The sequence below is a fragment of the Miscanthus floridulus genome, chromosome 2, assembly GCF_019320115.1.
Source record: "Miscanthus floridulus cultivar M001 chromosome 2, ASM1932011v1, whole genome shotgun sequence".
NCBI lineage: Eukaryota > Viridiplantae > Streptophyta > Magnoliopsida > Poales > Poaceae > Miscanthus > Miscanthus floridulus.
The window spans coordinates 159,141,902-159,168,449 of record NC_089581.1 but is presented as its reverse complement, the minus strand read 5'-3'; the positions used below and the strand labels follow the sequence as shown (position 1 = coordinate 159,168,449).

Genomic DNA, 26,548 nt, shown 5'->3' with positions numbered 1-26,548 from the left:
AACTCGAGAGACTTTGTTAACCTGAAATTTGGTAAGAAGAGAAACTGTGATAAATGGTACCCCAACTGATTTGAGAACAAGCAATGGGACCTTTTTATAGATGTATATATGCCCTAGACCACACAGGCCATTGAGGGTGTGTTTAGTTGCCCAAACTTTGGACATACAAAAAGCGCACAACACTGTAGTGGTACTGTAGCATTGAGCTCGTATTTGGTAATAATTGTCCGACAGTTGACTAATTAGGCTCAAAACGGTCGTCTCCCAAAGTCCAACCAAACTGTGTAATTAGTTATTTTTTATCTATATTTAATACTCCATGCATGTGTTCAAAGATTTGATGTGATGTGATATGATGGAGAATCTTGCACTGTGCAAAATTTGAAGGTGCAAAGTTGGTGAAACTAAACAAGGGCTGAATGAAAAAGCAACTGCCCCAAAGCAAGCTACTAGTCTAACTCCTAGCTCATGCTGAACTGCTGCTACTTATCCAAAATACTTGCTGTGAATTATCTGGTCTGTAGTTGAGCAAAAAGTGAACAACAGTCTAAACTTACAGCTAGGAACATGTCTGAATAAACAAAGGACATTACCTTGCTGAGGCAAAAATTATATCTGACCACCAAATCAGCAGCCCCAAATGAAAATGTCCAATTTAGTTCAGTTTTGAAAGATGGATTATGTTCAAAATATCCAAGGATGATGTGGTTTTCAAAAACTGAAGTAACATAACATTGTGGTTTTATAAGGCAAAGAGACAAAATCGTGGTTTAGAAAGAAAAAAAAGGTCATCGGTAGAGTTTCTAAAACTCCAAAAGACTACAGTTTTAACAAACCATGGTTTTAAAGACTACAAAATTTGTTGCATCCAAACACTCAGTAACTTTATAAACCAAAGTATTTTATAAAATAATAGTATTTCTCCAATACTTCGAAAATACTTTGCATCCAAATAAGCCCATATCAGTTCCCCTGGCCCAGGAAAGGCTATCCTAACTACAGGACGCCGAGGCAAGCGTCGCAGCCTAAGATATGATTACGGGCCATAAAATGCCGACCTTAGCAGCGGGGAACATGCTCGGTTCGGGTCTCCTGCTTCAACGGTCGCAGCCCATCCGACCCCCTATTAGGCTGAGCGCCTTCATGACGGGCGCCCAACTCAAAAATTTTAATTTTTTATTTAATATTCTAATAATAATCACTCCTAAATTTTTATTTGCATATCTGACCCCTTTGGTCGCACCAGTGCCGTTGGCACGAAAATATAATATTATCGTGCCTCATGTATTGGTTCGGCAACACCTGCCACGTTAGACGACATTTTCCATGTGAAAAACCTTGTCACGCCACTCCCAGTGGTGGGACATTACTGTTCTGTCGCGTCAGTAGGAGTAGTGTGACAAGACTAAACCTTATAAAAATCATAACTTGTCGATACGACGTCTTTGAAGATGAACTTTCTAGTTTTGAGTTTTTTTTATTTGAGGACGTTAAGACTCTTAAAAAAAGTAATATAAAATTTTTGGAGCATACGTATTAGAAAAATAATATATTTTCTATATGGTGTCAAATGAAAATACTTTTTACATCAAAGTTGTAGCTCTCAATGAGATCTATAACTTTATAGTTTTGAGTTTTTGCATTTGAGGTCGTTAAGATGCACAAAAAATAATATAAATTTCAGTAGGATAATAATTATGTACTAGCCACTGCTACAGAAACGATTTTGCGCAGCATTGCACTTTTGCACTCCGTGGCGGGCTCCTATTTGTATCCGCCGCGGTAAATCCCACGATTTACCGCGGCGGACATTTTTTATTTACCGTGGCGGGCACTTTTGCCCGCCATGGTAAATCGATTTTCCGCAGCGGGCACCTTAAGATGCCCGTCGCAGAAAATACCTATTTTCCGCGGCGGGCATCTTAAGGTGCCCGCTGCGAAAAATCGATTTACCGCAGCGGGCAATGTTAAAAGCCCGCCACGGAAAAAGGCCTGGCCCATCAGGCCCAGCTCGAAGCCCATTACCGGGTTTATATAAAAGGAGAGGAGTTAGGGTTTGAGCCTCACAACACTCAGCTCCCTCACTCAATCGTCCGCGCCTCCCCTCTCTCCACTCGCCTCCCCTCTCTCATGGCTGGGACAGCCCCCACCCACGCAGCGGCACAGATCCACATCGGTGGCGCAGGCCCCGGCGGAGCTCCCCGCTCTCTTGCCCTCGAGGAGGCGACGCGGCGGCTCGGGCGGAGCTCCGGCACGCAACCTCTCCTCTCGTCCATATCCAGGATCGCCGTGCTCCCTGACTCGTTACCTCGCGCGCCCTCGGTGAGCTACGTTTGTTTCGATTTACCAGAAAATCCCGTTTGCTTCATGTTGCGCAGGCTCAGATCTGATTGCTGGATTCGGCGTCTTACGGCTTGAATCGAGCTGGGAGCGCGTGGATCTGAGCACGGGGGATACAACAAACCCGCGTGCATGAAGCCTTGGATCCGGCACCGGTTAGTCCTTGACTGCAAGATTCTTGTTGTTGTGTTGGTGGTCGAGCATCACGTGTGCTGATCTGCGGTGTTGTTGCTGATCTGACGCGTTGTTTTGCTTCGGTTTCCAGATCTGGCAAAATCGCGATGTTATTGGTGGTTCCGTTCGGAGCGGGTCTGTGGCGACGAGCTCCGGCGGTGGCGAGCTCCGGCACGGCGGATTCGGCCCCGACGCGGGTGGATTCAGCGGCAGCGGGCTCCACCGGGGTCTCCGCAGCGCAGCATCGAGCAAGGTCGCGCGCAATGGCGCAGATCCTGCGAGGACGACCTCCCCGGCGGCAGATCCAGTATTGGGTTGTGAATGGGCTCATCGGTGGGCTCGAGAATGGGCTCGCCGGCGGGTTCCTAGGTTTTTTTGTTTTTTTTGAAACGTTTAACCGCGGCGGGCATCCTAACGTGCCCGCCGCGGGAAATCGATTAACAGCAGCGGGCAAAGCGGCCCGCCGCGGGAAGGCCACGATTTACCGTGATCTTTTCACGCTGGCAGACGCGTTTGCCCGCTGCGCAAAAGCAAATTCGCCCGCCGCAGAAAACGTTTCTGTAGTAGTGAGCGCTTGTTGCATTAAAAAATAATATCATTTTTTATGTTACCAAATAAAGATATATTTTATATTAAAGTTGTAGCTCTCAATACGGTACACATATCCCATGCACATTCAATGATACATGGGGTGGGGGCACATGCCCCTAAGGGCAAACAAAAACTGTTGACCGTCATTCTTGGGAACTTCCTCATATGGCTGGCAAGTGCTTGCTCTCGAGTGCCGCCGGGAGCATCATGAGCAGACCGCTGACTACAAGCTGGAGCAAGGCGGCGTGGCGGAGGGCAGCGCAGAGAGTAATGCGACGATGAAAGAGTGGAGCAAGCCATCAAAAACATGGGCGAAGAAGATACAGTATATATGTGAGGTTCTTATGAGGTGACCGCGGTCGTTGAAAAGGTGACGGCCAAACTTTAGGCGTCTGGCGTGTCGCGAGCGAGATTGAACGACGCATGGAGCAACTAGCAAGGATTGGGTGGACAAAGCCTGTAGTAGAGTAGTGAAGTGAAGGAGAACAGTGTCCTATGAGTTACAACCAGTAGTAGATAGAATAGGACAGTGCCATAGTAGAGTGAGTTTCCAAATTGAGTTAGTAGGACTTTCGTTTGTTGATAAATAAGGATCGACTTAAGCGCCAGGTGGACAGTTTCTTTCCTTGCTTTTCATCCAATAGTACGAAGTGAGTTCTGAGTGATAAGCATAGAGTTGACACAGGTGAGCTTTTATTAGCTAGTGGTCGGTGCTAGCTAGGCGATAGGGATGAGCTTCGCCATTCCTAGGTAAGCTCACATCCATCCACCCACCTCTACCAACTGAAACTGAACGCGGTCGATGATGACGATGACGACGACTCACGAGAGAGAAGCAACCCAATAATGCAAGGCAGAGACCTGGCCGTGGACGCCACATCCAATACGTGTCAATCCATCCATAGCCGGTAATTGGCAATGCACAAACGGAGATGGGTGTTACAAATCGAACCCTCCTGCCACATCCAATACGACATTTCTTGAGCGCTCCCAGTTCAGTAGATCCATTCCCGACACGGCCCATAAAATTGTTACGCCTGCCGCGGCCGCCCGTGCGTCCAATTCCGCGCGGGCGGCGATTGCGTGGGGTTTTTTTTACCAGGCTGCAAAAATGACGACATGTGGGCTTTGCCGTCCCACGGGCCAAGCCGAACCATCCAGCCCGCTCTGGCGTGGCGAAATATGTCGTTCTAACAAGTACTAGGAAAGTGGCGAATTTAAGAATAAGCCACACGCCTTGTGTTTTTCCCTCCAGCTAGGATCATACCGTTGACAAATCGCGATCGACAAACTCACCAGTAATTTCGCCATCGGATTTAGTATTCGTGTGGTTAAAGTCACGGTATTGGGTATGGGGATCACTCTTTGTAGCTCAGCAACCCGTTCGATTGGCTGGTTCGTATCGTTGCTGGTTCGTGAAGAAGTACTGCTGGCTGGTTTGTGTGAGAGAAAAATACTGTTCTGGCTCAAAATTTACGATCGTTTACGACAAGCCACAGCCAAACAAATAGGCTGCAGAACTATCGCGCTGACATTTTTTGTGAACGGCGATGATAAAAATAGTCCAATAAGGCCATGTTCTTTTATCTTGAGATGGAGGGATTTGAAGGGGGTAGGAGGGGATTTTGATTTGCAGGGGATTAAATCCCTCTCAATCCCCTTGAACACCCTTGGTTTTGGGTCAAACGAACGTGGCCTAAATTGTTTTGCACGAGCCGCTAGATCCTCATTGACCGACAAGCTTGTATTAAAATACAATCATGCCCATTCAAAGATAGCACCGGCTGTTCATTCTTAAGATATGTGCCTAACTTTTGACTTGTGTACCCAAATCGGTAGAACTAAACACATCGAATGAATGTTAAACTAGCTGGGGTGGGGGTTTCTATTGCAAAATTATGATTGACCTCAATTGTATTGAGATTTGATCGAAGCCGACAAGTACTAGTTGTAGTAAATTTCACGGCAAGTACAAGGTTGCAAAACGTATGTTCAAAGATACGTACGGAAGTCAAATTGTTAAAAGAACCATAGCAAAAAAAAAATTATTATTTAAAGGTGTCTCCAGAAGTAAAAAAAAAATGAATACATAGCTTTGACAGAAACTTGAACAGTACTTTTTGCAAAATATCCTGCTAACCAAAAGAAGAGCACGTAACTGTCAATACCACAAACTGATGAAGCAGAAATTAACTTAAATTTTGACTATAATGAACGTGGTAGAGACAACGAACCTGTTATGCTGTAGCTGATCTGCTATTTTTTCTGTGATCACTGTAGCAGGTACTTCGTTCAGGAAAGAGATGACTCGCAAAAGGTGCATTTGGGGTCAAGTCAACCTGCCATTATGGCTGAAGCAGTGAAACTACACTTAGTGCGGGTTTGGTTGGGAAAAATTTAGGAATTTGGCTATTGTAGCACTTTCGTTTTTATTTGGCAATTAGTGTTCAATCATAGACTAATTATGCTCAAAACGTTCGTCTCGCGATTTCCAACCAAACTGTGCAATTGGTTTTTTTTCATCTACATTTAATGATCCATGCATGTATCGTAAGATTCGATGTGATGGCTACTGTAGCACTTTTTAGAAAAAGCTTTTGGAACTAAACGCGGCCTTAAACCAGCGACCAAGTGGGACCAGATGGGTCGATCTAAGCATGATAAACACCTTTTTTTTGTTACCATTTCAATTTACACGTACAGAAATGATCGACAAGAATTTACTGGGAATTAACAATAAACCACTGTACCAATCAATATTTATGGGTGCTCGGCTGGTCTGGTTGTAGCTTGTTCCAGCTTGTTTCAATCTGTGTCAGCTTATTCTCTCTAATATAATACTATTGAATCATCCAAAATCAGCCAAAACCTGAGCCCCAACACACACTTCTCGGGTTGAGCTTGATGCCCTTCTCTCTAAGGCATTTGAAGGTTACCCTCAAGTCATTCACAAGATTCTCCGCCCTTCTGGTTTTGACCACGATGTCGTCTACGTAGGCCTCGATGGTCTGCCCGATGTTGTTCGCCAAAGACCTGGGTCATGCACCGCTGGTACGTGGCACCTGCGTTTCTGAGGCCAAAGGGCATCGTCATGTAGCAGTACATGCCAAATGGTGTGATAAAAGAAGTCGGAGCTGGTCGGACTCTTTCATCTTTAATCTGATGGTACCAGAGTACGCATCGAGGAAGGACAGGATTCACACCCTGCGGTGGAATCAATGATTTGATCGATTCGAGGTAATGGGAAGGGGCCCTTTGGACAAGGCTTTGTTCAGACCGGTGTAGTCTACACACATCCTCCATTTTCCATTTTTCTTCTTGACTAGAACGGGGTTGGTCCAACCACTCTGGGTGGGATACCTCCTTGATGAACCCGGCCGCCAAGAGTTTCTGTACCTCCTCTCCGATGGCCCTGCGCTTTTCTTCGTCGAAGCGGCGCAGGCGTTGCCTCGCCGGTCTAGATCCAGCCCGGATGTCCAGGGCGTGCTCGGCGACTTCCCTTGGTATGCCCGGCATGTCCGAGGGACTCCATGCGAATACGTCGGCGTTCGCATGGAGAAGTCGACGAGCATGGCTTCCTATTTGATGTCGAGGGTGGCGCAATCCTCAGCGCTCGGTCGTCGGGGCAGGCAGGGGTCGACCGGGATGAGCTTGATGGTTTTAGCGGGCTCGAACGCCCCCGCGCGACGCTTGGAGTCAGGCACCTCGCCACTGAGTTGGTCGAGGTGGGCGATGAGGGTCTCGGCCTCCGCAAGAGCCTTGGCGTACTCGATGCACTCGATGTCGTAGTCGTATGCATGTTCGTACATGGACTCAATCGTGATGACACCATTAGGGCCTGGCATCTTGAGCTTGAGGTAGGTATAGTTGGGCACTGCCATGAACTTGGCATAGCACGGCCATCCCAGAATGGCGTGGTAGGCTCCCCCAAACCCGACTACCTCGAAGGTGAGGACTTCCTTGCGGTAGTTGGAAGGGGTGCCGAAGCAGACATGAAGGTCGATGCGCCCGAGGGGTCGTGTGCGCTTCCCTGGCACGATGCCGTGGAAGGGTGCGACGTCGCCTCGGAGCCTCGACCGGTCGATCTCCAGAGCTCCAGGGTGTTGGCAGTAGAGGATGTTGAGGCCGCTGCCTCCGTCCATCAACACCTTGGAGAGGCGGGTGTTGCCGATGATTGGGTCGACGACCTAGTGGGTACTGCTCGGGATTCGGAATACGGTCGGGGTGATCATCTCGATCGAAGGTGATCGCCTCTCGCGACCAGTCGAGGTACTAGGGGGTGGCCACCTTGACTGAGAAGACCTCTCGATGTTCCCTCTTGCGCTGACGTGCCGTAAGGCATGCCGAGGGCCCACCGAAGATCATGAAAGCGTTGCGTACCTCGGGGAACCCATCGTCCTTGTCTTCGTCCCGACCGCCAGCCCCCTTCTGCTTGGTGTCGTCATCGGGGAGCCCGAGCCTAGCGTAGTAGCGCCGTAGCATGGTGCAAATCTTCGAGAGCGTGCCTGACCAGGCTCTGGTGGTAAGGGCAGGGTTTCTTGAGCATGTCGTCGAAGGGCCTAGGGCCTTTGGAACCTCGGGGATTCTTGCGCTCTGTGGCCGCGACCAGATCAGCCTCTAGGACCTCCTGCTTCCTCAGGCGCCCCTTTTTCTTTTTCTTAGGGAGGTGGGAGGCTGAGGCCTCGGGGGCCTCTTCCCTCTACTTACCCTTGGTGTCGGTGTCGGGGAAGATGGCTCCGACAGCCTCTTCACATGAGGCGAAGCTAGTGGCGATGTCGAGGAGCGCGGCAGCAGAGCGCGGGACGTTGCGACCTAACTCTCGGACCAAGTCCAACAAGTGGTGCCAGAGAGGAAAGCCTGGACGATCTCCGAGTCGCCGACGCTGGGTAGCTCGGTGCACTATTTGGAGAAGCATCGGATGAAGTCTCGAGAGAGACTTGTCCGGCTTCTGGCGACAGCTCTTAAGGTCCCAAAAATTCTCAGGGCGCACGTATGTGCCCTGGAAGTTCCTGACGAAGATCCTAACCAAGTCGCTCCAGTCATGGATCTGCAAGGGAGGGAGATGCTCGAGCTAGGCTCGTGCCGAGTCCGACAAGAGCAAAGGGAGATTGTGGATGATGAGCAGGTCATCGTCCGTGCCACCTAGCTGGTATGCCAGGCGGTAATCGGCGAGCCAGAGTTCCGGGTTGGTCTCGTCGCTGTACTTCGCGAGATTGGCCAGCTGTCGGAACCGGGCGGGGAAAGGAGCAGTGCGGATGGCCCTGCTGAAGACCCGAGGGCCTGGCGGCTCAGGGGAAGGACTGCGGTCCTCACCGTTGTCATAGCGTCCGCCTCGGTGTGGGTGGTAGCCCCGAGCGGGCCCTTCGTTGTCGTGGCGTCGTCGCCGGCTGACCACCTCATGGTCTCCCTGCACCTCGCATCGGTTGCCGAGGCGGTCCAGAAGCACGGGGACCCTGTGGGCTATTGGTGCTCGGTCGGGCTCGGGACGAGCCGGGGCTTCCCTGTCCTGCCGAGGCGGTGCCGTGAGAAGGTTCGAGGCGCCCCCGCGCCGTCGGGAGGTAGAACTCTCGGCCTACTGAACCGCAGCGGTCTCTAGGAGATCGCGAAGCTCGCCGCGGACCCGCCACCCCTCCGTGGTAGAAGGCTTGGGCATTGCGCGGACCAGCATTGCCGCAGCCGCGACGTTCTGGCTGGCGCGATTAGAGACTGGGGGTTGCTCGCTCCCTTCGTCGTCATGGATGCAGTGATGCACATCGCGGGCTCTTCGTCGGGCTCCCCCGCCTTCACCGTGGCCTCGCTGTTCCTATTCGAGAGAGTCTCGAAGCTGTTGCAGAAGGAGTTGGTCTTGCTCGACCTTGGCCTGGAGCTCATGGAGCTGCTCTAGGTCTGGGCGCTGAGGTTGTGCAAGAGTGACGTTCTCATTTCGTGCGGCCGGCAGGGCATTGCGTGGGGGTGTGACGGCGCCCGCCCCTGGATGAAGTGGGGAGCGGCTACCTGCCCCCTCATCCTCTTCGCCTACCCTCGGCATCCCGAGCCCAACGTGGAAGCACTCGCGAGTGGGGTCGTAAGTGCCTTTGTCGTCGGAGTCGGAGTAACCGAAGCAGTAGTCGCTTGCGGCCAAGAACTGGCGCAAAGCCCCAGGGTCGCGGAGCCTGGAGAAATCCACTCCGGGCCATGCCTCGTCCTCATCCGTGGAGTCGGCATGGGTGCTTAGGTCAAGACGGAAGCGCTGGCAGCGCTCTGAGGGATCCTCATGAGCGGCAGCGTATGCGTAGGCGTAAGAAGCAGCGGCATTTCTCAACCCAAAGGGGTATGGGGATGGCGCTGTCGCCAGATTCTGCTCCGCCGGGGTTGGTTCTTCAGGGAGTGGTGGAGCGGAGCTTGACGACTGGGCACCATCGCAAGCCACCGGCGTTTTCCCTTTGTCCAAGCTCAGGCCAGACAGGTCCCCGGCCAGGGACCCCGTACCAACAGCTGGTCGTAGGATATCGGCGGGGAGTGGCATGCCGCCCCGGGTTCGCGTAGCGTCGGGGTGGCCTTGCTCGCGTTGTGCCTGGCGAGCGCGGCGAGAGCGGCCACCCGGGCGCCGCCTGCGCCTAGGCTGCCGGTGCGTAACTTCATCGTTGGACGGTGGGGCTCAGGGAGTGAGGAGTACCATGTCGTATTCATGCCCTAGAGACATGAATTCTAGGCTCCCGAACCAAACTACGGTGCCGAGACGCAATGGTCGTCCGGGGTCTGCCATCCAAAACCTGCTGGGATGACGAAACTGACACGCAGCGCCCCCTACCTGGCGCGCCAACTATCGGTGTTCCGGACCGGGGGGTCCTCGACCGACTAGTGAATTTGTTCTGCGTGCTCCTGATTCTGGATGGTGATGCAAAGAGACACAAGGTTTATACTGGTCCGGGCAATCGGCGCCCTACGTCCAGTCTGAGAGATCGAACTTGTATTCCTTGCACCGGAGTGCTCGTAGTAGGGGGTTACAAGCTAAGGGAGAGAGGGAACTAGTCCCAGGTCTCGGCAGGGGTGTCGTGTGGGCCGTCTGAGACGTTGCTCTCAAGCGGCGGGAATGTGTGTGTGTTTTCTCTGATCCTCCCTCTAAGTGGCCCAAGTCCTCTCCTTTTATAGTTGAAGGGAGGACAAGGGCAGTACATGTATTACTATACGGCGTCGTGCCGACAGGGGCGGCATGTCCGAGCCCTGTGGCCTGTTCCTGTGGCGGCGTGGTCGTCGGAGTGGTCCTTCCTTGGAGTACTGGGGCGGCGTGGTCGTCCCATCAGATCCTGTGCGTCGTGGGAGCCCCCGAAATGCCTCAAAGTGGACGTGGCGGCGAACGTAGCCACTGTGGACGGACTATGCACGAGGCCGAAACTCGGTCGGTGCCGAGGCTGGTACTGCGGTGGGGGGTCTCGGCGGGCTCGGACCCCAATAAAGATATATTTTATATCAAAAGTCGTAGCTCTCAATACTGTACACATATCCCATGCACATTCAATGATACATGGGGTGGGGGCACGTGCCCCTAAGGGCAAACAAAAACTGTTGACCGTCATTCTTGGGAACTTCCTCATATGGCTGGCCAAGTGCTTGCTCTCGAGCGCGCTGCCGCCGGGAGCATCATGAGCAGACCGCTGACTACAAGCTGGAGCAAGGCGGCGTGGCGGAGGGCAGCACAGAGAGTAAGGGGACGATGAAAGAGTGGAGCAAGAAGATACAATATGTGAGGTTCTTATGAGGTGACCGCGGTCGTTGAAAAGTTGACGGCCAAACTTTAGGCGTCTGGCGTGTCGCGAGCAAGATTGAACGACGCATGGAGCAACAAGAAAATGGAAAAGGTGAGCTTTTATTAGCTAGTGGTCGGTGCTAGCTAGGCGATAGGGATGAGCTTCGCCATTCCTGGGTAAGTTCACATCCATCCACCCACCTCTACCAACTGAAACTGAACGCGGTCGATGATGATGATGACTCACGAGAGAGAAGCAACCCAATAATGCAAGGCAGAGACCTGGCCGTGGACGCCACATCCAATACATGTCAATCCATCCATAGCCGGTAATTGGCAATGCACAAACAGAGATGGGTGTTACAAATCGAACCCTCCTGTCTCCCTGCTGCTCTCCTCAGGTCCCTTCCCTTCTCATCTCGTATCTCTCAAACCATATTGATGCACAGATCATATAAGAGAGGGAACTCACCATGGATTTTGTCCATCGCTAACTAGAAACCCCTTTCTTCTTTGGGTCCACCATCGCTGCATCGAGTCGTGCCACTAGCAACAAATGGCGCGGGAGATAGGAGGGATAATGGCGGGTTGGGTTAGTCGTGCTCGTGCCACATGCAAAAGACTCTCCACTCCAGTTTTTTTTTTTTTTTTTTTTTTTTTTTTTTTTTTTTTTTTTTTTTTTTGTCTCTCCCTCTCTATCTACGAGAGAACAATCCACGATGTTTCATCTTGGCCCAAGTACGACATTTCTTGAGCGCTCCCACAGTTCAGTAGATCCATTCCCGACACGGCCCATAAAATTGTTACGCCTACCGCGGCCGCCCGTGCGTCCAATTCCGCGCGGGCGGCGATTGCGTGGGGTTTTTTTTTTACCAGGCTGCAAAAATGACGACATGTGGGCTTTGCCGTCCCACGGGCCAAGCCGAACCATCCAGCCCGCTCTGGCGTGGCGAAATATGTCGTTCTAACAAGTACTAGGAAAGTGGCGAATTTAAGAATAAGCCACACGCCTTGTGTTTTTCCCTCAGGCTAGGATCATACCGTTGACAAATCGCGATCGACAAACTCACCAGTAATTTCGCCATCGGATTTAGTATTCGTGTGGTTAAAGTCACGGTATTGGGTATGGGGATCACTCTTTGTAGCTCAGCAACCCGTTCGATTGGCTGGTTCGTATCGTTGCTGGTTCGTGAAGAAGTACTGCTGGCTGGTTTGTGTGAGAGAAAAATACTGTTTTGGTTCAAAATTTACGATCGTTTACGACAAGCCACAGCCAAACAAATAGGCTGCAGAACTGTCGCGCTGACATTTTTTGTGAACGGCGATGATAAAAATAGTCCAATAAGGCCATGTTCTTTTATCTTGAGATGGAGGAATTTGAAGGGGGTAGGAGGGGATTTTGATTTGCAGGGGATTAAATCCCTCTCAATCCCCTTGAACACCCTTGGTTTTGGGTCAAACGAACGTGGCCTAAATTGTTTTGCACGAGCCGCTAGATCCTCATTGACCGACAAGCTTGTATTAAAATACAATCATGCCCATTCAAAGATAGCACCGGCTGTTCATTCTTAAGATATGTGCCTAACTTTTGACTTGTGTACCCAAATCGGTAGAACTAAACACATCGAATGAATGTTAAACTAGCTGGGGTGGGGGTTTCTATTGCAAAATTATGATTGACCTCAATTGTATTGAGCCCTTGTTTAGTTCCACCCCAAATTCTCAAAAAGTGCTACAGTACCTATCACATCGAATGTTTGCGACCCGTGCATGGAGCATTAAATGTGGACGAAAAAAAAAACTAATTGCACAGTTTGGTGGGAAATTGCGAGACGAACGTTTTGAGCCTAATTAGTCCATGATTGAACACTAATTGCCAAATAAAAACGAAAGTGCTACAGTAGCCCCAAATTCCGACTTCCTGAAACTAAACACGCGCCGAAGCCGACAAGTACTGTAGTAAATTTCACGGCAAGTACAAGGTTGCAAAACGTATGTTCAAAGATACGTACGGAAGTCAAATTGTTAAAAGAACCATAGCAAAAAAAAAATTATTATTTAAAGGTGTCTCCAGAAGTAAAAAAAAAATGAATACATAGCTTTGACAGAAACTTGAACAGTACTTTTTGCAAAATATCCTGCTAACCAAAAGAAGAGCACGTAACTGTCAATACCACAAACTGATGAAGCAGAAATTAACTTAAATTTTGACTATAATGAACGTGGTAGAGACAACGAACCTGTTATGCTGTAGCTGATCTGCTATTTTTTCTGTGATCACTGTAGCAGGTACTTCGTTCAGGAAAGAGATGACTCGCAAAAGGTGCATTTGGGGTCAAGTCAACCTGCCATTATGGCTGAAGCAGTGAAACTACACTTAAACCAGCGACCAAGTGGGACCAGATGGGTCGATCTAAGCATGATAAACACCTTTTTTTTGTTACCATTTCAATTTGCACGTACAGAAATGATCGACAAGAATTTACTGGGAATTAACAATAAACCACTGTACCAATCAATATTTATGTTCAGGGTGTTCGGCTGGTCAGGTTCCAGCTTATTCCAACCAGCCGAACACTCTAACAATAGCATAACTGAGAAAATAACACAGAAACACAAATCTAATCTGATTCTGCAAAGCAAGATGAACTAATTCATCACCGGTGGTTGCTGCAATCATCACCTGGATGCCCTGGATTGGAACAGGTCCAACCGAGCCTTGGCTTCCGGCAGCAGTGCCTCAACGCGCAGGTCCTGCGCCATGTGTGCCTGCTTCGACGCCCACAGGAGAACGGCGAGCACCCCGGCCTGCGCGAGCTCCTCGTTCTCCGGGACATGGAGCGCAATGTAGCAGAGCAATATGAGCGCCTCGATCTGCAGCTGGTCTCCGAGGTACACTAGCTGGACGAGGTGCCGCGCCCCGCCGGCGTCCACGATGGCCTTGCAGTGGTTTACGTGGAGGTGGTTCTCGGTGCAGGCGAACTTGGTGAGCGCGACCACGGCCTCCTTCATGACCGGAATCTCGCGGTCGTCGAGCAGCTGCACCAGCGGGCCGATCACGCGGGTCTCGCTCGCGGTGAATGTGCGGGACAAGCAGCCCAGGGCAGTGACGCACGGGAGCAGCAGGTCGTCGTCGTCCCCCTTGCGTACGATGCGGAGGAGCTGCTCCACGACGGCCTTGGCTGCCGTGGCGCTGGGCTTGAACGCGGACTGCCGCAGCGCCAGGTTGTGTTCGGCGACACGGGTGATCTCCATGATCGCCATCGCGCAGTAGAACTGCAGGTCCATTCCCGCGCCTCCGTCGCCGCTCTCGAGGAGCCTGGCGAAGCAGAGGAGCGCGCGAGACTCTGTGATGCTCTTGCAGACTCCCACATGGCCGCGCGCAAGCATCCACAGAGCCTTGGCCGCCATGGCCTTCATTTGTGCCTTGGTGGCCGGGTCCTCGACCTCGCGCAATCCGCGGCCACTTGAACCGTTTGAGCTCAGCTGGGGCCTTGCACCTGGCGGCATGACTCCATTCGTCGTCGTGTTGGTAGCTGCCATCGCGGATTGCACCACCGATTGCATCTGGTTCGCTCTTGCTCGCTGTTGGCCAGTAGAAGTTTCCAACGGGTTCGGCGCCACATTGGTTGAGGAACCAGGCTCGCCTTGGCGCACGCTTCGCGATTTGGCAAGCACAACGGAGTGAAGATTGTCAAGCGACGTCATGGCCGCCGCTGCCGCAGTAACGGTGTTCCGGGAGCCGTTCACACCGACAGAATACCTGCTATGCTCCTTGATGGTTCCGGAGGCGAGGTGGGTCACGAGATGCCGGACGGCGTTGCTCTGCGCGAACAGGTCCTGGCACTTCTGGCTATGGCGCGCTAGCGACGCGATGGCGTCCGCAACCGCGGCCTGCACGCGCATCGGCGGCTCCTTGAGCGCAGCGGCGAAGACGGAGCACACCCCGGAGTGGAGAAGCTTCTCCACGATGTCCTCGTCGCGGCAGAGAAGCCCGAGCGCCGTGGCCGCGGCCTCCTGACCTTCGTCGGTGCCTTCCTTGAGCAGCTTGACGAGGGGCGCGACGCCGTCCTCCTCGACGATGTACTTGGCGAAGTGGGAGTTGCCGTTGGCGAGGGAGGCGAGGGTGGCGGCCGCGTCGGCCCGCGCGGCGAGGCCGCCGGTGTGGAGGCGCGCGATGTTGTTCCAGATCATGCTGAGCACGGGCTCGTTCTGCGCGATGTTGGGGAGCCCCCGCAGGTCGCCGTCGTCGTCGTCCTGCGGGGACGAGATGCGGATGAGCCAGGCGATGTCCCCGAGTGCGGTGTCGAGCAGGGCGAGGGTGCGCGGGAGCCCCGACACCGGGTTGAGCGTGAAGAAGCGGCGGAGGCGGGAGTGGCTCTGGAAGCAGCGCGCGGCCATGCCCGCGGCCTTGTGGAGCGCCCGCTCCGTGTCGGCCATGACGCGCGCGGCGGGGCGCTCGTACAGCTCGGCCCGCGCCGCCTGCCGCAGGAGCTCGGCGAGCTTCTTGGCGCGGGACCGCAGCTCCGTGCAGTCCGTCCGGAGGCACTGATACCCCGCCTGCTGCGCCACCTGGTCCGCGAGCTGGATGGGTTTCGCCAGCATCGCCTTCGCCCCCTCCCCCATCCTCGTCGCACCACGCGCGCCTCGGGATCACGGGAAGCGATTTGCGGCGAGGACGCAGGCAAATTTTGGGCGGAGAGCGGGCGTCTGGGCAATCGGCAGGGCCCGATGCCTCAACCCCCACGAACTGAGCTTTAAATCGGGGGCTAGCTCCCGCTGCTCCGCGGCGTTGGAACGGCGCCGAGGGGCCGAGGTGCGAAGACGGCGGCGCGGAAATGCAAGGAAAAATCCCGCCACTAACGAACCGCCGCACGCCTAGCAAGGCAAAAGGGATGGGAGGCGCCGGGCGCGTGGGTTCCTAAGCTGCTTGCTTGGCTTTGGTGTGGCCGGCGTGCTGACTGCTGTGGTCTGTGGCGTTGCCGTCTTCGGTTTCGTCCCTTGGCCAGCACGGGATGAGGATCGAGGAGCGCGCGCGGGGGAGGGTGGGTTTTAGGATCAGCAACCAGCCAGTCAGTCGTGAGACCGGGTCGTTGGACCGGACGCGGTGGGCCACGTCGGACGGGCTGGCAGGCTGGTGATGGGCCCTCACGGTCACGGCGCCTTTGCTGCGGAGACAGACATGCCGCGGACGCGCTGTGGTGATGATGGTCGTGGCCGTTGGTCCGCAGTTGCGTTCTAACATTTTTAGCACGGTGGTGTCGCAGAGCTCGTGTACCTGCTCGTGGCACCGGTTCTGGTTTTCTGGTTGCCTGCTTCCACATGGTTTCTCGCGACAACTACAAGCGCAGACTCTAGGGTAGCGTTTGGTTGGGAGTTAAAGTAAAGTAGGACGATTCTGTCTCTGATTTATAGGACGGGACAAGAACATAATGACTCTATTTTCTAATTGGTTGATAAGGACGGGATCAATCCATTTTGCGTTTGGTTGAAGGGATAAATAGGAATGAGATGAGGGTGAATTTGATGCCATCAGCTACTGTTTAGTGGGACCCACTTGTCATAATCTTTTTAATTTTTTATTTCTTATTCTCCCTTATCTTCTTTTCAGGCGTGATTCTTCCCCGTGATAGCCTCCCGCCGCTCGCACGCAAGGGCCACGGCCGCCGCTTGATGGGTCTCTTCCACGCTCGCCTAGGCCATGGCTTCCCCCATGCTCGCACGCGCTATGGCTGCTGCTGCTCGTCGGACTCCCCCACGCTCATACGCTCCATGACTGCTGCTCGTCGGACTCGCCCACGCGCCGGAGCTCCATGAGCTGGGGCCGCGCCGCGCCGGAGCTGGGGCCGCACTGGAGCTCCGCAAGCTGGGCCGTGCCGTGCCTTGCCGCACCGGAGCTCCACGAGCTGGGGCCGCGTCGGAGCCCGGAGGTGGCCCGCGGGCGCCCGACCAGAGGTCGCTCGCGCCGGAGGAGGCCGCGCGCCCGTTCGCCATCATCTGGAGATGCTAACGCCTTCCCACACCGTCGCAAGAGGACGTTCCCGCCCGTGTTTTTTTTCTAGGATAGGCTCGGTCCCGATTTTACCGAATATTCCATAGATATCCTATATATCTCAATTCCTAAAGACTTCCAACTAAACAGCCAAAAAAACGGATCCATCCTATCCCCATCCCAGCCCATCTCCAGGACCAAACACTACCTAATGCGCGTCTGGTCGTGCTCACGGGAACGTGCGACTCCACGCCGCTGCTGGCCTATTGCGCGCCTATTTCGTGCTCACGCGAACGTGCGATTGACCTGGTCCAACTGTCGACGTGGACAGCAACGAAAGTAGTCAGAATGCAGGTGCTAGCTGCTAACTGGAGCTACGTGGGTAACGCGACTGAACAGTGAGGCACTGACCATCGCACCGCACCGAACCGACCGTCTTTTCAATTTTTCATGGTATGAACTGAAGTGACGCCACATGGACAAAATACGTGAGCCTGGACGTGGAGGTCTGACGACGCGAGTTGTAGCAAGCCAGCACGAAAGGCGCTAAACGCTTGGCCTCTTGGGCGCCTCTCCAGCTCTAAGTATATTATTTTATATTTAATAAAAAAATCCATCTTTTAATTAAGAGCTAATCTACGTATCTATTTTAAGATTATATAAGAGTATCGTATGAGACTAGAGCTACTATTTTCTAAAAGCTAATATCAAGAAGTTATTTTAGAGTTAGTAACTAGCCCACACTGTTATGGGTGCTGTTATACAGTTACAATAAAAGTACTGCCCTAAAAGTAATGGAATTCAATTATGTGTTTAGCTAGCCAAATTTACATAAAAGTTTAACTAAATCTATATAGACCCTGTTCGCTTAGAGGAATTTGAAGAATCTGTGAAAGAGTGAACAGTAATTTTCAGCTGTGAACAATGAATTCCAGCTGAAATTCACACCAGCCGAACGACCCAATAGAAGTGTATCAAAATTTATGATTTGTCAAACTTAAGATGATTTAACCATTGTTAGTATTTTAGAGTTACACTCCTTTCTATAGCGACTACTTGTTTTAGAACTATATTCTTTACCGGAGGTGCACATCTCACATCCTAATAAGTTAAATAATATTAAGTTTGATCAAATATATAAATAATAATAATATTCATTATACTAAATATCATATTATATTTTTACATAATAAACTAGTTAAAAATACAGAAGTTAATATAATTTTTTAATAATCTAGTTAAATTTAAAATTAGTTGACTTCTTAAAATACGAAATAAGCATTTATTTTGGTACAGAGTAGTAGGAGTATATTTTATTGGGCAGTTTCAGTCGATAGAATATGGGAGTAGTTACGGGTACGGCTCTTCGTGAGCAAGAGCATATATAAACTACTTCAAGTTGAGTTTATCTGTCCAGTCAAACTATATTTTGGTTTAAACTAACCCAGCAGTGGCTGATAACGACAGTACTCACAAGTCGCAAAGAACAACTTAGTAGGCAACTCGCACAACTGTTTGAAAAAAAAAAGACAATTCGCACAGCTGTTCAAGATTAAGCTGATGCATCACGGGAAACTATGGCTACTTGCCTCTGGTAATCCGAAATCCATTTTTGAGGAATAAAACAGCAACAATCTAGTTCTAGATTATTTTTTCTTGGACTGATTATTCTAGATTAAGGACATGTTTGTTTCCATGGACTAAACTAAAATGTGGACTAAAATGCCCACTTTTAATCCATAAAATGCTAAACACATGGACTAAAATTTGAACTAAAGGGTTTAGTCCTCTAGTCCACGAGGGGGTAACTAAACTGGACTAAAGTGTTCTGGAGACACTCATGCCCCTCGTTACTCTCCATCCCACCCGTGGCCAGCAGCTATAATATCTTTATCTCAACAGGGGTAATATTGTCTTTATACAACTACATTAATGAACTTTAGCCCCTGAAATCAAATAGAGTCCAAACTAAACTTTAGACCAGAGACTAAACTTTACTCCACGGACTAAAGGAACCAAACAGAGCCTAATGCATTATGGATCAAGGAGACGAACCGGACCTACTGGTTCCTGATTACTATTTATGGGGAAATAAATGGTACGTATGCAATGATGAATGCACGCTTGCAGCTATGATTACAGACAATCTACAGTACGAGCGCCAGATATTCTCTCCCAAGCATTTTGCTGCCTGATTGCAAATGTAGGGCTACGTGGCAAGAGCCTATGCGGCCAAAAATCCTATACATCTCGAGCCTGTCCTTTATTTTAGAGCGACAATTAGCATCGACCGTGGAAGCAATATCTTGCTGTGTAAACAACAACACCGGATTACCGGAACGCTAATCTCGGCCCATATGCTAATAATCTGCTCAGACAAGTCCATCTGAACAGGACGATGCTAAGTTGCTAACCAAAACTAAGAGTCTGTCTACTACACAATCATATGTTTTATGTAGTTTCAACACATGAATTTTTTTCACCATAGAATTAAGATCCAACAGCCTTCGCCCTTCTTCTACCTCGAGCCTCTACAGATCACGGATCACATTTTTTTTATAAAAAGATAAATCACAGATCCACCGACGCCGCAACTGTCGCTGCCATGGTCGGCGCGGGCGCGGGCACCACCGCCGCCGCCACCGTCACTGCCATGGCCGGCGCGGGCGCGGGCGCCGGGGCGAACTCGCCGGTCGCCGTCGCCGTCGCAGGCGCTGGTGGTCACCGGTGAGAAAGAGAGAGGAAGAGAGATAAAAAAAATTCATTTGTTTTTTTTTCGAAAACACGTGTGTTGTATAGCATTTCTGAAACCAAATAGGCCATGTTCGCTTGTTTTATAATCCGTACTTTTCGGCTTATCTTTTCAGTCAGACCAGTATTTTTCTTTCACAACAAATTAGCCGGAACAATATTTCAATTTATTTTTTCAGCGAAACGAGCGGACCAATAATGGTCTGCTCAAAACAAAGTTCTCTCTCAAGAAGATAGTACTACGACCAACTGAGCTCCAGCAATCAAGCGTGCCCGATCCGTTCGCTCAACAACCATGTCCATGTCGTTGTCGTGTGTCCTCTTGCAATTAATTGTTCGATTCTCGGCTCACAGATTCACAGCTCAGCAGGGGCGGATCCAGGGCCCGGGTTGTCCGCGGGGCGAGTCCACGTAGCCTCTTTAACATATATGGTGTTTAGCCTAAAAAACTATTTTCTTAATTAGATAAAAGGAGGCTTAGGAAGTAAAATGAGACTATTTGAACATAAATCAGCAGCTCAGTTCGAGGCGCAGCCCCGTTCTGGATCCGCCGCTACAGCTCGGCTCACCCGGCAAATTTGCGCAAACTACAGCGGCGGCGAAAGGTGGATGTCTGGCTGACACTGACAGTAAAAACATTTTGGACGGCAAGAATCACGCGACGCGACGGGCCAGGAGATCACACGTTACTAACAAATTGAACTTTCTGGTTTTCTGCTCAGTCCACGTTGTTAAGGACCTGACAAATGGTTGCGATCATTGGCGCGATCGCGATTTCCGTGAGCTGTGACAGACTAAAAGGCTGCCGTCTCACAGCTGTTGAGGCGCTCGTCCTCGTCCAGGTGCTAGGGAATTTTCTTGGCCCCACTACGTACACTTTACAGCCACCTGAGTGCCTGACCGACAGAAACCGCACGGGTGGACGGGCGGCACATGCTGATGCCGCCGCTCTGGATCCCGATCCGTTGCCGTGAAAAGGTCTCGCCGTGTTACTAGGGGTACGTAGGCATCACCAGACTCCAGGGGAGTTAACCAACGGTAGCGGAACTGCGCAAGGAGAAGGCGAACCAAGAGTGAAGAGGAGGCGCCGAGCCGGAAGGTGGACGAACGATTTTTTTTCCTTTTCTGGCCCTTTTTTTCAAAGTTTGTCATAAATATGCCTAAATATGCCTAGTATGCTTTCAAAATCTACACCCTCAGCTCGGCACCGCAGTAACTGGCGTCGAGATTACACGTCACGGCGTCAGAGCATTTAGTGCCGAGCATTCTTGGCCACATCGGCATCGACGCAGACATGGCAGTAACATGACAGCCACCTCGCCGCCGGGGTCATTGGCGCCGAGGTTGGCGTCGAGCTTGACGTCAAGATCTATGGCGCCGATGTGGTGTTTTAACCTAGCGCCTAACCTTCTAGCCGAGGTTTCTTCCTCTTCTTTCTCCTCCCTCTCGTTTTTTTTCTTCCCACTTCGTCCTACCTCACGAATCGGTATATTGGACCTTCAAAACTTTGATTTGATCCGTAGATCTTCAAGAGCAAGGTATCCTCGCTCCCCTCCTAGTTTTTTCGTATCGATTCGGTATATATTAGTCGGATTTTTCAACCAAAGAATCGTCATTATTTAGGGTTTCATGCAATTTTTAATATTTGTATTATACAACCGTAGGATGGTAAGGCGTGCAAAAGCTAGCAAACCAAGGTAACCTCAGCGCATGTTGTTATATTATGGGTTCATTGTTGTGGATCAAATAGGAAACCCTAGGTTTAGGATTTAATGTTAACTGCTTTCGGTTCTTATAACAACATTGGTTAAATTATAGTTATGGTCGGATGAACAAAAATGCCTTCGACCCATTGCCTCTGCCTAGTGGTGTTCTAGTGCCCATGTGTTTTTGCGGCGATCCTTGCAAGGTAGCCAAGTCCGATGAAGAGAACACGTATAGGCAGATGTATTGGATGCGTTCTAATTTTACATTTGAGCCTACACTTCGTCAGCGCCACATTAACAAGATGGTGATGAACTGATGTCGTGTAATAATTATTTTGTGTCATATGAAATCTTGCATGATTTTTTTGTTTTGTAACAATTGCATTTGTTGCAGACCCCTCTACCGCTCTGTGATTTGAGCAGTGGATCGACACTGAGATCAAGCCTGAAGACAAGAAATGGATGCAGAAATTATTGCAGTGGGAGGCAGGGGATAAAGAGATGATGGAGAGGAGGCTGTAGAAAAGGAGCACAAGAAAGAGGACGAAAGAAGACATGATGCTACGTACAGGGAGGAGAGGTAGAAGAAACTTGAGCGTGCACGCCGAGCGAAAACAACATCGGAGCATCGGGAACCGTAGGTGCAACCTCCACATCCATATCTGATTCCGGGACGGGAGGATCATAGTGTGCATGCTGACATATTGGTGGGGAAAACCCATGAGGGACGAGATCAACTAACACCCGACACACAACCATGTCCAAATTTTGGAACTGGCTCTTCATAGCCGATCTCACATAGTTCTCCTACTGATCCACACACCCAATTGAGATCATCTTTTTTAGGATGTTGGGAGAGAAACCAAGGTGAAGTACACCCTCAACTGCGATGCCATCATCATCATGGCTATGTAGCTCCTCTCGAGCCCTTGCAACCAACTAACAAAATAAAGGCTTCTCATTGAATAACACAGGCACGCTTTGCATGTCAACAAACTCAACATATCCATAGCGATCTTTTTCCACGATGCCTCCATGATATATGCTCACTAGGTTGTCCATCTATTTCATACACAAATCCAAACACATTTCGTTTAGTCCAAATTACATGCCAACAACTACATACTAGGTAACTGCTAGCTTCACAAATAATATAGTAACTAGCTCTATACATGTCCAACAACTAGGTTATCACCTTATCACTATATCACCAACTAATTAAACTAAATAGGTTATCATAACTAAGTAAATAGTCTAACTAGGTTATCACCTAATTTCTAGATCACCAACTAATTAAACTAAATAGGTTATCACATTACCATCCTAAGTACATCAATAAACTAACTACTACACAACAATTCAACCTCACTAACTAACTATATTGCATATACACTATGGCAGAACCGCCTAATCTAATGCCTCTCAGGAGCACTTATCTTTCATTAGACAGTAAGTACTCAAGAGAGGACACTAAACTACGCAGTTCCGACAAGCACACCCTAAGAAAAACTAAAAAATCCACATTTTTCCATCAGGATCATAATGAGAGAATAAAGCTTACAACATTCTTAAGTCATTTCTTACATCACTTTATTACAGTAGTAGAATATTACCTGAATTGTTTATAATAGTGGAATATAACAATGTTATCAAAGTTACAGAGGAAACAAAGATTAATTTAATAACATGGTGGAGCATTAACATAGTAGACATTTTTATACAAGAGATGCTAGCAGATTTTACATCTTTTCTTATAAAAACCATTAGTGAGGGTTATAAATAAACACTACGGTCGTAGCATGAAAGGAATCCTCTCTGAGCCCACCAGGAGGTTTCCACACATAAGGGTCAGCTCTATGTATCCTCCGATCACCTGCAACAGAGGGAATAAAACCCTGAGTACTTGATTGTACTCAGCAAGACTTACCCGACAGAAAGAAAGTAAAAGACTTCAAGGATATGCAAGGCTTATTTGGCTTGTGGGTTATTGCATCTACGAAAGCATTACTAAATGTGCGTTCTTATATTAAATTTTATTAGCGATCATCATTAGTTCATTAACTAACCATTCCATGTAAGCACATATGGTACTTTCAAGCAGGTTGTAAGCATTCAGAAGCATTTTATCACCTTTTAAGTTTTAGTTCTTACTACGGTGCTAGACTATAGCCAAGTCATACTGTCACATCCGATTTTAAGGATAAAATGGGATGCATAATCTTATATGCGCTCAGAGATCAGTCACACACATAAGCCGACAAATTATAAATAGCATCATCACAAGTGTTTATTACATCATAAATAATAAGATAGAGTCTTCATATAAATGTAGCGGAAGTATAAAGAAAAATCTCTCGCGGAAGCTCCATTTCATAGGGACGTCAACTGGTTGACCACAAGTCTAGTAATCCTCAGAAAAGTCGTCATTACCATAGCCATCTGTTACCCATCTAGGATTTTTATCCAAATAATAAAAATAAACAAGCGTAAGTACGTGTCGTACTCAACAAGTGTAATATGGGGTTCATGAGGCTAAAATGGCTTGACATAGGTTTAACAGCATTCAGCTTTTAGTTATTACAATTTTAGCATAAGAGTAGCACCAAGTTGTTTCAATCCCAAAGTAAAATACATGATCAATGTAAACATGAATAATGAATAGCATAAACGGATAATTCTTAGTGATCATCTATTCCATAAATGTTCCAAAGCCGCTCGTGACATTGAGCTCGGCTGATATACCAGTTTTACACTCTGTAGAGGTTGTACACTTTCACTATGAGTCGTGATACCCATATGCCCAGGTTTATAACTCCCAAAACACTTTTAAGGTGAGCAGGCAGGGTTCACTATGAAGCCTTTTAAAGGTTCATCTAACAAGTTAGGGCCATTAGATTCACTCGGTAAACAGATATGGAGCCCCCCTTCCCAATGGCACATTGACGTGCAGCCTATACACATAGGGATAGAGGCCGCACTATACTCAATTCGGCAAGCCATTCTTATATCAATAAAGGTAACCACTAACAAGCTAGAAAAGGTCCTCATACTGAGCTAAAGCCAGAGCCATGTAGCCCTCACAGCTGTACTATAAGTCTCAGGTGATCACTTACAAATAAGTCCTTAGAGAGAGGAATCTGAAGCATTTAGAAAGTAGCTAAACACTCCAGCCCCCTGTTTTCAAGTTGCTAAAAAGTCATGTTTTAATGTTTATTACATATACCATTAGTCAAGTTACAAAATCATGGTTTAGTTGAGCACTAACAAAGCTACCCAATGCATATCCCATAGGAGACAAGGTATAAGTTTAATTTCTAGGGAATCCCTATCAAGGTGACACATGTAACATGAATTAAATGTATTAAAGTTGATAGGAAACAAGGATAATCCCATGCTATACTTACCATGAACAAAGTGCTCCTACTAATCCTGCTCGTCAAAGTAGTACTCTTATTCACCCACAAATTGCTCGCCGTCTATACTAGATAATCACAGCAACATACAAGCATCCAGAAGCAATCATGCATAGCAAACAAAGGCTATCGATTAGAATAGTACACCAATACTATAGAATCAAGACAAAAAGTTTGTAAAACGAATCTACGTCTCACTACGAACCCACAAACACGAAGATCATAAAAATCGGAGCTAAAACGAAGAAGTTATGAATTAAACAAGATTTCCTTTTATAAAATAATAGATTAAATCTAACCTCGAATTTTAAAAGTTGAAAACATATCTAATAATAGTATGAACATGTAGATTGTAGAATTACAAACCTAACATAAGTTGAATGGGTCAAATCAGAGCTAAAACGTGAAAGTTATGGCCTAAAGAAAACTAGTGGTAAAACTATAAATAAATGATAACATATTTTGAATCTAATCCAAAAGAAACTACGTTTTCAAAAGAAGAAAACGTATTCTATGAATACACTTTGGACTGGGGGTGCGATAATAAAAAACCTGAGGGGTTCTTTAGCAAATGTAACATGCGAAGGGGTATGAAGTGATATGATCCATTGGATCTGATTTGGGCGGTCGGGATTAAAAGAGGGAGGGGAAGATGTCACCGGCACTGTAGCCTATGGCGACGCCATTACCAGACTCGGCTAGACCTCACCGGAGTTCGTCAAATCGGTGACTCCGGCCACCGTTGGACACGGGAAAAGCTTAGGGACATAGAGGGGCGCACGGCGAGCCATACTAGGGGATTGGAGAGGGCCACGATGGCACGGTGGCAGCGCCACGCTTGAGTTGGTGACTCGGTTACTTCGGTGAGGTCGCGTGAATGATAGAAAGCAGGAGGAAGCAAGCATGGGGCACCATGAGCACTCTTACCAGATTCCAAAGACCGGTGGATGGCTCTGGTTGACGTGAAAGCGGTGGCTCGACGAATCACCCAGCGGCGGTGACTTTAGGGCACGGGGTAGCTTCGGAGCGGCTAGATGGAGGTGGCGGATGCAGGGGGCGCTATTTATGAGGGCCTCAACCTGCGGGTCAAGCCAGGCATGGCAGAGTTGGGGTGAAGGCGGACTCATCGCTAGGTGCGATGTCCGACTCAGACACGAGCAGAGGAAGAGGAAGGCCCTGACGTACGGGACTAGGGTGTTAGCGGAACCAAGGAGAGAGAGAGGGCAAACCACTATGGCTTCAGCTGGGTCGCCTGCTAAGCGGGCCACGCGGGCAAAGAAAAGAGGCGGACCGTGGGGAAGAATGAAAGGGGAGGAAGCGGGCCAGTGGCTTGCTAGGCCTACGTGGAAGGGAGTGAGGCCGAGCGAGCTGGGCCAACAGGCCGAAAGGGGAGAGGGAGAGAGTTTTCCCTTTTCATTTTCTTTTCTAAATTTCCAAAGCAGTTTTGAATTGGATTTTGAATTCCTTTTGAATTTTGAATCAATCCACTCAGAACCAAAAATAAATATGCAGCAGCATGTATGCACAAGCATGTATGTAGACCTTATATTTGATTTTAATTTGATAAATTTTATTGTTTTTCTATGTTGCATGCACACACTAATGCATAAATAAATCAAATTCACCTATTTTTAAAATGTTGCAAATTTTTTTGGGTGTTACAATTCTACCCCCCTTAAAATAAATCTCATCCTTAAGATTCAGACGATGCTTACTCAAAAAGCTATGGGTAGGTTTTTCTTAGATCCTCCTCTCTTTTCCAGGTAGCCTCATCTTCTGTATACTGACTCCACTGAACCTTGCACATCTTTATAACTTGGCTCCTCGTAACCCTTTCTGCCATCTCCAAAATCCT

The 26,548-nt window shown here is 49.1% G+C and overlaps 1 protein-coding gene across 1 annotated transcript; it reads right to left on the bottom strand.

Annotated features, from left to right (window-relative positions):
- Nucleotides 1-13,312: 13,312 nt before the first annotated feature.
- On the bottom strand, nt 13,313-15,858 carry LOC136540317 (uncharacterized). Its single transcript, XM_066532317.1, has one exon. The coding sequence runs from the start codon at nt 15,455-15,457 to the stop codon at nt 13,511-13,513; it is 1,947 nt and encodes a 648-aa protein (XP_066388414.1). The 5' UTR covers nt 15,458-15,858; the 3' UTR covers nt 13,313-13,510.
- Nucleotides 15,859-26,548: the final 10,690 nt, after the last annotated feature.